This window comes from Lampetra fluviatilis, chromosome 16 (assembly GCF_964198595.1).
Source record: "Lampetra fluviatilis chromosome 16, kcLamFluv1.1, whole genome shotgun sequence".
Taxonomy (NCBI): domain Eukaryota; kingdom Metazoa; phylum Chordata; class Hyperoartia; order Petromyzontiformes; family Petromyzontidae; genus Lampetra; species Lampetra fluviatilis.
Window position 1 is genome coordinate 10,782,209 of NC_136290.1, and position 14,558 is coordinate 10,796,766.

Here is a 14,558-nt window from a genome sequence, read left to right on the forward strand (position 1 = left end):
CATCCCATCCCCAGCACGGTTAGTGACGCTGTCGCCTCGACAGACCTGGTCTTCACCAAGTACGGCTGCTTGCGTTGTGACCAAAACGTCGTGAGACTTATTTTATTATGTTTTATTTTTATTATTGTATTACTTCCCTTCTATGTGACTTTACCGAAAGAACCAAGAAGATGAATCCCTGCAGTCACGAAAGCTTTAAATCGATAAAGTTCAACATACATATGTTCTGGATCGCAAGTTCAATGTTGCTACCCATCACAGCACGGCAGCATCCGACAATGCTCTACCACGGCTCAGATAGGTGCCATACCTGATCCGTCATCTTGGCCAGCAACTCCTGGAGGTCCATGATGTTCTGCACCAGAGTGTGGAAGTCGCTGCAGGAAGGACACGCTAACGTGCGCAGCAGAGGAGAAAGGGCAGTTACTGTGGCTGTGTACATATCACTGAGATGCCACTTACAAAGCGACCGCCTGTGTGTAGCCATATGTATGTATCTATGTTGAGATATTTTCCAGGGTACATAGTCAACCGTGTTAATCGGCGATGAGGGGGAAGGACAACAAATTAAACGCTAAAAGCAGTTCTAAAGAAATGAGTTTTCAATCTAGATAATAAAGCGCATAGGTCAAGTGGCTTCCTAATAGGAAGAGCGTTCCAGACGGACGCAGAAGCGCGTCTGAAAGCGCTCGATGCGTTGACCATCTTTGTTCTATGGCGAACCAAAAGCCACTGTAAGGATGAGCGGAGTTTGTATGATGGTTTACTTTCCTTGACGAGATCACCAAGGTTTTATTATCAGCATATATGAGACTGTTATTGTGGACCAGAATCAGAAGAAAAACTGATGATGTAGACAAACGTCATCGGAATGGGAAAGGGATGCATTTCCTTTTGTGCATCAAGTATCCGCATCGGACATGTGACAACTTACGACTCAGCACTTATCACAATCAGCACTTTAGTTAGTCACAAAGACGAGGGTAAGGACTTACTGTGATTGAGATCTGGACACTGTGAGACGTATCCGTTGGGCGTGATGATGATCCTAACGTCTTGCAATATGCCCTGCACAAAAAAAAACACAAAGCATGTTCATGCAAAGTTTAACTTTATTCCAAGATATATTAACTGTATTTAATGAGTCTTACTCTCGCACAAGAGTAATTTGTCACGTTTGCCATCAGCTGCATTGAGCTGTATTTGTTTCATATTCTTCTTACTTGGAACAATAACAGACTCAAGAAAGCAATTGCCTGGTAAGCGTTCTCAATTAACTCGTACGAGTCGATGTTCTCTATCTCGCTGCAATAAGTAAAATTCTAATTGACAAGAAACGAACCAATTAGTCGTTCTTTTGGCAAACGTATTTCTTTCACTCCATAGCGCGTCTTTGTATCATCACCATCGAGCGATGATCAATCCTCTCCCAAACTAAGGCCTCTTCAAGCCAACACCGTCGCTCGCGATCCTGCACTGTGATGATCCACCTCGCATCCGCACACAACTTGATTACTCACACTCTTAGGTTTTTTCGGTGAAGTCACGTAGGTAAAAAAATAATAAAATAAAATAATAATAAATGAAAATAAATCAATAAAATCACGACGTTTCGGAGGCAACACAAGTCTCCGTCTTCAGGTGGGACCGTCACAGCTAAAATCCTTGCAGTCACGAAAGCTTGAAATTTACACTTGATACAGTAAATTTAGCTGTGACGGTCCCACCTGAAGACGGAGGCTTGTGTTGCCTCCGAAACGTCGTGATTTAATTGATTTATTTTCATTTATTATTATTTTATTTTATTATTTTTTACCTACGTGACTTTACCGAAAAAACCTAAGAGTGTGAATCCTTGCAGTCACGAAAGCTTCAAATCTAGAATCACAACTTGATTTATTTAATCTCTGTGTATTTTGTGCGAATTTGTCCTCCAGCGAAGAAAAAATGAAGATAATCAAAGGAGTTTCTGCTGTCTTTTCTTTGTTTTACAAAAGCAATGCCGGTAATCTATTGAAACAACTCTCAGGCATCGAGAAGGGCGGGAGGGGGAGCGCTATGTACACGATCAATATCCATAAGGTTCACTCCGTGTCATCTGCGGTTCTTAAATCTAATGCGGCGGAAAGTCTTTTGAAATATCTTACGTGCAAGAGAGCGCTCGCATCAGACAGCTTTTCTCATTCCTTCTGCTCACAGTGATGTTGTACTCAAATTTACAAACACTCTTCGAAGTGCCGCCGCCGATAAATCTCACCGCAATATAAACAAACAAACAAAAAATCAGTTTAACACTTAATTAAAATGTTGTAGCAGGCAAAGGCGGCGAAGCACACGCGCCTTCAAAATTCACAAGCACGCAGAAAATTCAACAGTGGTCACCCCCACCCCCACCCGCATCTTGAGATGTGGTTGCATTTGGACGCCACATGCATCCAAAGCGTACTCTATTGCACTGTGCAGCCAAACGCAGCTGCTGTTGGTGAGCACCCATTGAGGCTGGGACGACATATGACAGGGTGGTGACGTGGTCAGCAACACACCATCAGCAGATACTCATTGACACTTTGCATCAGGTAACGAACAGAGGCCCACGACGGTCCAGATACCATTTGCCAAGCGATGTTAGCTGCGGTTGAGAATTGAAAATAGACCACAGGGTTCACAGCACAATGCACAAACCCTTCCAAACCTGCACAGGCTGTTGGGGCAATTGCTGTTAGTTTGCACCTATGCAGGCCGGCACGGCAAAGCGTATTAGAGGGTGTAACAGCCAGCACCATCCCTAGCTTTCTTTGTCACCCGAGTATTGATATTCGCATGCCGCATCAGAAACTAATTTAAGACCGAGTTTATCTAGGACCGGCCCATATATAACGATCACCGATGTTAACTGCGGCCGGGAATCCAACTCGGGCGGGCGGTGTTCGTAGCGTGGTGCGCTAACCATGACGCCACCGCTACCCCATAACACACGCACGCCAAACACAGCGAACAATTTTATAATGCACTCAGACCCGCCAAAGTCCGCGCTTTTAAAGCACCGACTGTGATCTAGCACCAGCCGGAGATTAAAACAGCGCGTCCAGGCACGATCCTTCTCTGCCTCGCCACGGGGAGGTTTATCAGAGCGAGCTGGTCGCTTTCGCCTTTGACAATGATCAATGCACCTCCAGGCCTCCGGTTTGTTAGCAGCCCTGGAAGACGTCTCTAGTGCAGGTTGACCCCCGCACACAAAAATGGCACACTGCTTCCTAGCGGAGAATGCCCTTTTCGTTCTCTATTACTCCCTTATTAATTCATTGCTTGGGAAATAACAAGTTACCCCGCCACTAATTGAGAAATTTTTAGAAGGTACGGTTTGTTCCGACGGAGCTAAAATTATGATCCTCCGGTAATGGAATGAAGCGACACTTGAAATAAATTAATTAGAATGTAAATTACTTGCACGCTTCGAATTTCACACCTAAATTAGACACTTTACAATGCATGCCGACGGTAATTAGCCCACATTGATGTATCTAAACAGCCATCAACCATTAATAGATTTGTACACTGAGTCATCACGCACCTCGCTCGAGACGGGGGGGAGGGGGGTGGAGGGGGGTGTTGCAATTTTTTAGCGCCAATGCTCCTCTAAACTCCGTCCTACAATCTTATTTTCGAAAATAGGTAAAAAAAATAATAAGAGCGTCTCTGCATCGCTAATAGATTGCGTTGCTTTTTTTGTAGAAACACCATCGCGATCGCGAACAAAATATAAGATTGGTTGAGAAAGTGGATGTCATAGTGTGCACGAGCGCGCGTATCGTGCGTGTGTTCTCAGCTGTGACACAGTTTATGTCGGTCAGAGCGGTTTCAAATGGCTGCAGATATGCACACCATGATACGAAGGCACTTCCAGCCATGTAGAACGAGCCATTTCAGTACGAAATAAAAAAAAAAACGCGAATTTGTCGGGAATAATGAATTAACCGCACGAGTCCAAAACCGGGTCACACGATTGCGCTGGGGCCTTTAAGTCGCGGCGCATTCCGCTACGGTGTGGGCAATGCAATTTGCATGTGAATACAAGAGCTATTATTCACCACGCGTTCGGCGTTAAATTACACGAAGAATTATTATCTCGCAGAGACCCTCGCGAGAAGGCACGTTGCAGGTACGGGGCCCACGTCGTCTCTCGCGGACGGAAGCAGAATGTAGCCAGGGCGATTTCGCGTTTTGTTCTGCCTCTCTGGAGGGCACTATCTTACAATTCACACAATGGGATCATCATCCGAGTTAATTTATTAATATAACGATTGATTGTTTTACAACCCCTTTATCAATCCGTTACTGAATTGAAGCCTCCATTTTCTGTGTCAATTTATAACTAGAAACTATTTTAAAAAAATTTTTACCAGGTAAGGCCCACTGAGCTACATCGCTCTTTTTCAGAGGCGACCTGGCCACAAATGATAGCTCAGCGAAGTAGCTTATCACGTGGAGATTTATAGCAGCCACATACTCTTAACGCACCTTGATTGTAAATTGACAGGGAAAAAACGGAGGACCCGGAGAAACAGGGAGAGCGTGAAAACTCCAAATATACAGGGGTCAGGGTTGGGATCTTACGCTGGCCAGACATATTGATAGAGGTCAGAGGACCCACACTTCAACCCCACTACACGCGATCTACCAATTGACTCATTGTGGTGCACGCGTTTACACCACTGGGTGGACAGAGGTAGGGGGCAGGGGAGGTGATTTAAGAAACTTGGCACCGTTGTTTAAACTGTCACGCCGGGAGATCGAATTTAACCGGGGAACTCTGGGTTCCAAGGCCCAGTGTTATAGCCGTGAAACCACAAAAACTTACCAAATACAACTGTGCTTTTATTTTTTTCTTGGTCGACGATGAAGCTGGATTAAATCTTCACACGGTTTTCGGAGGTCAATTGAACCGAGTGGTGAATAATCTTCTCTCGGCAACGGAATATATACCGTTGGGTAGGCCTAAGGAGGACTCTTTCACGCTTGGGAGTCCTTTTATCGTTCCAATATTAATGTATTACAGTATATGCACTGACATTAGGCGGTTAAGAATGTCTACCAACCCCTGCGTAGAGAGATCAAGGCTCGGGTCAAGGGGAGTCACTAACAAAGTGGCATCGGAAATTGCCAGGGAAACGGGGGGGGGGGGGTAAACATTGCCTCACGTCAGGGATGGGGCAAGGAGATGCCAAGGGCTGGCTTTTGTCTCGCGGAGAAAGAGGTCGTCATTAAATGTCCAGCTTTTAACATCACCGAGAACATTTCAAAGTGGTGTTTGTGTTTACTTTTTGTTTCTACCCTCCCTTAAACCTTTTGCTATTCATCTCTTGTTATTTTTTGGGTACATGTTGTTGTGGCGCGTTATTTTGTGGGCATCACGGGGAGTGTAAATTAACGAGAGGTTGTCGTAGTGCTCGCCTATGAAGAGGTAAAGGTGCATCGCTGCAAACGCCTGCTCGCGACACTGCTGGCGGAAGACCCACCGCTTAAAGGGAGCTCGAGAGAAGCCCCCTCGAGCAGGTTATTTTGGCCTACTTTTCCACGCTGGCCATACATCTCGGAAGAGGTGGGAGTACGCACACTTTACCACACTGCACGCGGCCTCGCAAACATTGTTCCAGAAGACCCAAAGGTCTAATAGAGCATAACGTTATTTTATTTTAGTTTCACATCGCCAAATACACCCTTGTCAGTTTATTGGCCAATGTGTAACCAGGCCAAGACGTGGCAAATGGAACTGTACGTCACAAAATAAATAGTGCTTGAGGGGAAGTATCATTGAGCCAAATTAGAGTTCTTACTCTTGGTTCTTTCGGTAAAGTCACGTAGAAGGGAAATAATAAAATAATATTAATATAAAACAATAAAAATTCTCACGACGTTTCGACTGCAACACAAGCAATCATCATCAGGTGTGAAATACACAGGCTGTGCTACACAAGCAATCATCATCAGGTGTGAAATCCACAGCCTGTGAATTTCTCACCTGATGATGATTGCTTGTGTTGCAGTCGAAACGTCGTGGGAATTTGTATTGTTTTATATTTATTTTATTTTATTATTTCCCTTCTACGTGACTTTACCGAAAGAACCAAGAATACGAATCCCTGCAGTCACGAAAGCTTTAAATCAAAGTTCAAATTAGAGTTCTTACTCTTTTGCATAAGTAGGTGGGCAACGTGCACTTGGAAATGTGTCACGCTTGTGTCGATCTGCTCGTACCTTGTAGAGGGCGTGCTTGGAATGACGCTGGCCCAGCCACAGGCCCGTCGATTCGGGCAGGTTCATGTCTGGCGGACCAACCACGCGCTCGTATATCCTGAGCGCAGGGGGTTAAAGAAGAATTCATTAGGAGGCAAAGGTGCGTACGGCCTGCGATTGCTTACTCACATCACTGCTGGAGGAAGGGCCTCAATCAGAGGGAGCTCAAGCGAGCTACCTTTAGAGCTCCTTTAGAGCCCCTTTAGAGCAGTGGTTCTTAATCTGGGGTGCACGCAGACCCTGGGGGGTACGAGATGCCCTTTCTTGGGGTGCGAGACGTGGCCAGATTATTTTAGAAGCTAAGTCATCGAAAGTGCAAATTAATCATGGGCACGTCAGTACAACTACTTTGTTTCATCAAACCAATGTATTTATTCCCGTCATACATTTTTTTTTTACGATTCATAATTACCAAGGGGGTGCAGGGCTGCAATAAAACGTCAAGAACCACTGCTTTCGAGAGTACTTGGCCTCGCCTTCCATGCTGGGCAAACATCTTGGAGAAGGTGGGTGTACTCACACCTTCCCCCCATTGTACGCGACCTGCCTATCAACTAATTGACTGGATTGCACCCATTTATCAAATTCATATTGCCGAGTGAACAGAGGCAGTGGGGGGAAGGGAAGTGAGTGAAGGGAGATGGGGGAAGGGGGGTGTTGAAAAAACTTGCCTAGATTTTAAATTGCCGCGCCGGGAGATCATATTGAACCGATGCCCTCTGGATTGCAAGTTCAGTGTGCTGACCATCACGCCAAGGCGGCATCCCTCATTGGGAGGACAAGTAATCCCACAATTAAAGAGTCTAGTTTAAGTGTCAAGTTTATTTTGTTTAAAGAGGTGAGGACTCTGGAGATCAGGGGATAGCCTAATTTTAAACCGTGACCTTGGGTCATCAAAATGACAAAATCAAAATAAATCAAATAAACGACAACAGAAGAAATATGAATCAGAACAACAACAAAACCGCCATCACACGTGGTAAAAGAAAAAAAAATATTGCACTGACTGCAAAAACTACGAGTGCAGCTCCAAACAGGGAATACGTCAATTAAAAACTGTGGATCGGGTACTTGTAACGAAAAATAAATTAAATATATATTTTACACAAGCAAACAAACCTGGCTACAATGAACAATTAAAACTCACGGAATAAAACAATCTATCTTAGTAAATGGCGTCAATGGCAATGGTTCAATCCAAGATACGTAAATAACTGCCATCACGGTGGCAAAAATGGTAACGCCGTCTGAATAGTACTCTTTGTTAAGCGTGTGTCATAATTAATCTGTCTAAAGGCAATCACACATGATAAACAAAGGTCTGGGCTAAATAGGTGCGACTAAAATTAATTGGGAAAAAAAATAATCAAGGGCCGAATTCACATCTCAGGGATATTTTACCTTGCCGTTGACAACGGACAAAACTGAATAATCAGCAACGCATGCGTCTGGGTTATACAGACATTAAGTCTCGTCAGGTTAGAATATAAAAGTATTTCTTACACGACCCATCAGCCAAACAGCATTCTGGCAGTGCATAGCTTCAGTGGCAATGATTTGGTACACTCAAATTTTGGATCAGAGTCAGACTTGCTTGAATCAATGCTGGCGAGCTGCCATAGGCAAGGATAATCTCTTTAAGCTCTGGGTCCTAGTTTGACGCACAAATATATCATACATAGCACAAAAGAATCATTAGCGCTGTCGTGGAGAATATATATAACAAACAATAGATAAGCAGACGATATGTCTCCGTCTTTCATCTGTCTCTCCACGTGAACATAATTTCTTTACCATCATGTTACACTCTCGCAATGCAATATTGTAACATGATGGAAAATGCTATCGGAGAGTTGTTCATTAATACCACAGCGTTATTATTTTTCTCACTGTCAGTTACGTGCATACATTTAAAACGTTGTGTTGGTTTTAACTTCACGAGGCGTATATCACATTTGCAAAAATACTAGAACCGAAATAACCACGGAAAATTAACGACGAGGCATCCAGCATCGCATGTGGGGAGCTGGTGAGACTGGATGGATATAAAGCAGCAGCACTGCAATTACTCACTCACGTCACTGCTGGGGAAAAAGTTATCTGCGAGACATTCCTTGGCCTACTCTTCCACGTTGGCCAGACGTCTTGGAAGAGGTGGAAGTACCCCGACTTGACCTCAGCACACTGAACCTGCCGACAGCTAAAACTGTGGTGCGCTCATTAATACTGCCAGGGGGATGGTGGCCGCGTGGTTTCAAGAAACCTGCCCCATTGCTTCAACTGCCGCACTCGAAGGACGAATCGAACCGGTGACCTCTGGATTGCGAGTCCCGGTGCGTTAACGAAGACACCACGGGCAGCGCAGGTATCCAAGGGTGCCAAGAGGAACCCCAAAATCTATAACATCACCAGCAGACCCCCCCCCGCACCCATCAAACTTAACCCGACCCTGTCAATTTAACACGCTGAGTCTTCGCAGGGTGTCGTTTCCTGCGTCGGGCTGGGTGTTCAGCATTTCTCTATCGAGCTTTTTCGCCCCACGCACTTCTGCGTGCACCTCATTGTGCGTGTGTGGGTAGGGGGGGGGGGGTGGCAGCCCAAGCAGGCGGTGGGTGCGCCTGGACGACACGGACGTGCCTGTTGCAGTCAACGTGAAGCAGGATGCGGGAGGGCCCGATGGTGAGGGCCATGCGGTGCCACTGGCCGTCGGCCAGGCGGTACGGGAAGGCCTCCGTGGTGGCGCGGGCGCCTCCGTCCCCACCCACGCGGTAGTGCACGCGGATCTCATCACGCTGCCCGCTGCTCTCCAGCTCCAGGTATCTGCACGCGGGAGGAGGGAGGTTGAGAGCGTTCTAGATTCAGTGAATAACGGGCAGCAGATTCGTGTCTGACATCAGCAGCAAATTTTTCGATTTAAAGCTTTCGTGACTGCAGGGATTCATCGTCTTGGTTCTTTCGGTAAAGTCACGTAGAAGGGAGATAGTAAAATGATACATATAAAGCATAATAAAATAATACAATTCTCACAACGTTTCGGCCACAACGCAAGCAGCCGTCCTCAGGTGAAGAACAGGTCTGTCGGAAAGACAGCGTCTGAATGACCTGTTCTCTCAAGAACGAAATAAAAATATCACGTCTAATAAAAAAACAGCAAGCTCGATATAATGTTTATTTTGTCCGAAAATTAAATAGTGTCTTGCTCATTGTGATCAAGAAATGTACAGTAAATTTAATACATTGAAAAAAATAATTTGCTATTTTTATAGACTATTCGTCCGAAGACCCTGGAGAGGATGATAATGAGCACAGCTGCACATCTTCCTGACCATTAGTGTTTGAACGATGCATTGAGTCATTGATAATTGATTCTTAAGTTCATGATGTAAGCATCAAGTCACGTGTGTAAGAATCAATATGTATAAGTTACATGCAATAGGTTTAACGTCACTCCACCCTCCCATGACCATTATATGCCGCTATATTCACCATAATGGATTCATAATTGATTTTTGCGTCAGATTGCACTCGTGATATGCGTGTCATAAACCCTCCTCCACCTGACAGAGCCAATTGATAAAGTTGTCATGTGATGAACAAACATGGCAAATTTATTTCTGCCCAGGACCTGAAGCCATTTTCACAATTATTTTTCGCAAGCGCCTGATGATGCTGATTGTCACGGCCAGCGAAACGTCCGAACCCAATTGTTCAATCTGTGTGGATTCCTCTCCAACAGCACACCGGTGGTGCTACCGAAGCGGTAACAGTAACAGTTATTAACGATAATATTCGCCGCGGAAGCCCTGCCCGTTAAGTAAGTAACATTAACAGCCGAATAAAACGTCGACACTGAAGCGTGGAAAGTCACCGAATCGTGGGGGTGGCAGCCCCATAATTCCGACCGCGGCAAACATAATTCCTGACGTGCGTTAAATGTTCAAATTGGTTTCGTATTTGGAGGGATGGTGCGTAAAAACTTTCTCGACTTCAAAAGAACGCGCCCATCCTCCAGCGCAAGCAGCAGCAGCGCTCGTTACGGGGCCGCCTGATTAATTGTGGTGGGACCCACGGCAGAGCCACGCCGAGACTGCAGAGCGGCATACGCGATGCACGGGGCATTGATAGTGCAGCCCCCCAGGTGTGGAGGAGGAGGGCTGGACTCGATCTCACAGGTCGATTGTGGTTCACTCGCGCGCTTCGCTTGTGCTGCCGCAAGGAGATCGACTTCACGCTAGGATACGATGTACATTTGCACGGTACGAGGATTATTATGATGAGCGTCCTCCAGATTTTGCAATTATATCGTGAATTGTTCTTGTATTGTGTTTGTGTTTTGCTGCATTTCAGGTATCCTATCTTGCATTTATATAGCGCCTTAACCAGGGCGCTGCACAGTGGACTATGGTACTAGATGGTTGGCGAGATGAGGCCAGATGAGTGGAGGGGATATTTGTAAAATGAGGCGGTGGTGGTGGTGACAATGCGTGTAATAAAAGAAGATGGAAATGAGACGAGTGGATTGATGATGGGTGACCGTGGTAAGTTGAGGACAGGGAAGGCGTTAGTACGAGTGGGGAGGACAACAAGGTGAGACGGAAGGATGGGCAAGAGAGAATATAATACGTGGGTTTTAAGAGAGGAGCGGAACAGGGTGATTGTTTGTCATGCAAGGGCAGTTTATTCCAGTGACGAGGGGCTAGGAGAGAGAATGAGCAAAACCGAGACCGTGCACACAGTGGAGAAGGAACGGAAAGAGCCAGCAAAGATTTAGAATGCAGACAACGGGCAGTGATGTGAAGTGGGACGAGAGAAGAGAGATACGGAGGAGCCAGGCGAAGGAGAGATTTATAAACTAAAGGTAAGACATTTAAAGAGGCAACGACAATAAATGGGGAGCCAGTGCAGCTGAACGAGGAGGGGGGCAATGTGTGAGAATGGAAGGAAAGATTAAAGACGATACGGGCAGCGGCGTTTTGAATTTGTTGGAGTGGTTTGAACGCGTAGGATGGTAGACCGATCGAGGGGAGAATTGCAAGAGTCTAGTCGAGTGAAGATGAGGGAGTGAATGAGGAGTGCGGTGGCAGTGATCGTGATGAAACGGCTGATTGTGCGAATGTTGTGAAGGTGAAAACGGCAGGAATGGGTAGTGGCAGTTACGTAGTCAAATAGGGAAAGTGATGAGTCGATGATTACACCAACGTTGCAGACAGGCTACCGGAGGAAGAGATAATGGGGTAAAGGAGATAGTGGGACAGGGAGAATGAGAATGTGAAACTGGGAAGAAGAGGATTTGTGTTTTCGAGGGTTGATGGAGAGAAAGTGTTAGGTCATCCAAGACTGGGTGGCGATCGCACAAGAGAAGATGTGCAGGGCAAAGATCAGCAGTGAAGGAGGAGAAAGATCGAACAATGTGGGTGTCGTCAGCAAAGAAATGATGCGGGAGATTGAATGACGAGTGGAGGGATTCAAGTGGAGATATATAAAGAGAGAACATAAGGGGGCCGAGGACAGAACCTTTGGGGGACACGGACATTGACGAGTTGGGGGGGGGGGAGGGCAGCCTGGGCATCTTCTGCGCTCTGGTCGGAGCCAGGGTGTGGCTGGAGTTCCGCCATGCGCGGCTGACCCACGCCGTGCCGGCCTTCAAGGAGCAGTGGGCGATGGAGGAGGCCGTGTGCTCGGTGGCAGATGACAGGGAGCTCTGCATGCTGATATGAGCTACCCGTCGGAGGCCGTCGGACTGCGAGAAGGGCGGCGTACAGAACGAGAGAGAGTGAGCGAGAGAGAGAGCGAGAGAGTGACCGAGAGAGTGAGCGAGAGAGTGAGCGAGGAGTGGGGGTTTGCATAAAGCAAAGTTTAAATTAAAAAAAAATTACGAAATTATGAACGAAGCAAAGTGCCGACTACACCGAGCATCTTCTTGTTTCCACTGATCGTAAAAAAAAGAGAGGTAACGTGGTTGAGTGAGACAGCTTAAGTGCGCAAGGAAAGATAGGACTGGACCAAGAAAGAGCGGTGCCCGAGATGGTAAGAGAAGAAAGGGTATAAATGAGAGTGGGGTGATCAGTTGTGTCAAAGGCTACAGTGAGGTCAAGCAAAATAAGAAGCATGGATAGCAACTGCGTAAAAGTTATTCAAACAGCTGTTCGCCCAACGTAAACCTGAGTCTCCTAATGATTGCATCGTTACATTCTATAATGCTTACAACACACACGCCATCAGTCGAACTAAATAATAATAATTACGCAATTAAGTGAACGAAGACAATGAAATCGTATAATTGCCATGCTGTCTATTGCTCCATGACACATTTTACAAACTACTAATTTCAATGGGTAACAGGTATTTATTTTGAACTGTAATTATTGTAATCTGTAATTTCATCAACATTTTGTCAGGATATGAAGTACCTCTAATAATAGGCAGGAAGCGATAATTACGACGCAGCAATATTGTTAAACGATTAATCGTAATATTGCGATAACACGGCGTGCCCGAGTGTGGGTGCTGTTGTGAAAGTGGGTTTTCATTTGTTGAGAAAGGGCAATCATTACGATCGATGGGCAAAGGCGAAAGCTGTGACATTAATGAGAATACTTGGCGCTGCCTACTGAGTGCCGCCGTCTTTTTTTTCTCCCTCCGTGCCCCTCGAGAAAGCAACAAACGAGATCAGTGGCACCCACGTGGCCATCGTACAGCGTCGTGCCGGCTGAGCCAGAGAGAGAGAGAGAGGGGGCACTCTGAGGTGGGTGGGGTGGAGGAGGTGGTGGTGGTGGTGAGAGATAAAATAAATTAAAAACTAATTTTATGTTACCAAGTGTAAGACCCAGTGAGCTGTTAGCTGTTTTTTCAGAAGTGACCTGGCCACAGATGATGGCCCAACAAAGTGGCTGATGTGGAGATTTATATCAGACAATACTCGAAAGGCACGCTGACTCTAAATGTGGAGGGAAAAGCCGAGAGGACCCGGAGATCCACGCGACTATGGGGAGAGAGACATGCAAGGTCCAAATATAAAGCAGGCATCAAGGTCGGGATCGAACCCACGACCCTCCTGTATACCAAGCGAGGAAGTTAACATCTCGCCACGGTGGCGCCCAGATGCGTTGGCTTGGAGGATGGGAGTGATTATTGATTGCCCTGTAAAACGTTTGACTCCATAAACAGCAGGTTAGCTGCTGCTTATTAATCACGATTGTCATCATCATCAGCCACGATCAATCCACTGCTGGATGAAGGCCTCTCCAAGCTGCCACAAGCTCTTCAAGGCCCTGCACTGTAACAATCTAACGAGTGACAACACTTCCCACCGCAAGGCAAAGTATTCCGAAACCGAACGATTGTCCAAAAAAAACGTCGTGACATTTTGGTTTATCGCACGCATATTTTCTCACCTTTTCTCCGCTTCGCGGATTGACAGCAACACTCCAGAAGTGAGTGGCTTTTGCTTGACGGTTGCTAACACGGTGAACTCCGTCCTGTTTTGCAGGAGGTGAACAACTTTCCTCCGTAAGCGTTCCGGCGCTTTCAGATTCCTGGCCGAGTCTGAGATGGGGGGAAAAAATGAAAAAACGAGAATTACGGGAAGAAAATTCGTGACCGCAACTGGGTTCGCGCGGCCAAAACGGAGTGCAAATGGTCACGGTTATTCTTGAATCCGCCTAGAATGTCACCGCCTCCGCTTGCGTGAATGGTACCAGCTCTGTGCGTCAGTACAATCCACGTGTGCAAGAAAGAACAGTCAACATCGATACCGCCGTCAGCGGCGAGTGCTATCCGAGCCGGTCTTCGGACCACCGTTCGCCGACCCAAGATGACCACCAGCACGGCGAAGTACGGTCACAAAACCCCCACGGCCGACACCGGCTTTTGGAGGCTCTTATCCAGCAGTGGATTGAGAAAGAACCCGCCAGCTGAACTGTATACACTTCACATTTTCTATGTATAATAGAACCGTAGTTCTATGTCTCAAGCTTCACTTGAAGCCAACGCTCTTCTCCAACGCAGTGGAACCTCATCTGCACCCCCTCGAGGACACTGAATGCAACAAGCGTCGATCAGCTTTTTTTTTGTATCGCAGTTTTTTTGTGCTCATGTCAAGAGGAGACATTACATCTGAAAACCGTTCCACCTGTCACGATGCTTCTCGCACGTGGACAAGCAATTGCGCGTCTCTCATTTAAAGACTATTTCTTGTCATTTCCGCTTTCAGTGGGAGATTGCATGTGCTACTTGGCCACGATGAATGTGAGTTCTTGTGAACT

At 46.3% G+C, this 14,558-nt stretch overlaps 1 protein-coding gene across 1 annotated transcript in view; it reads right to left on the reverse strand.

Annotated features, from left to right (window-relative positions):
* Positions 1 to 14,558, reverse strand: part of NELL1 (neural EGFL like 1) — a 114,110-nt gene that overhangs the window by 81,661 nt on the left and 17,891 nt on the right. Inside the window, exons 3-7 of the mRNA XM_078863702.1 lie at positions 13,689 to 13,839; positions 8,932 to 9,114; positions 6,256 to 6,352; positions 996 to 1,068; positions 311 to 393 (exon numbers count right to left, since the gene is read on the reverse strand). Of these exons, the coding sequence (XP_078719828.1) occupies positions 311 to 393; positions 996 to 1,068; positions 6,256 to 6,352; positions 8,932 to 9,114; positions 13,689 to 13,839 (587 nt within the window). The remainder of the gene's footprint in view (positions 1 to 310; positions 394 to 995; positions 1,069 to 6,255; positions 6,353 to 8,931; positions 9,115 to 13,688; positions 13,840 to 14,558) is intronic.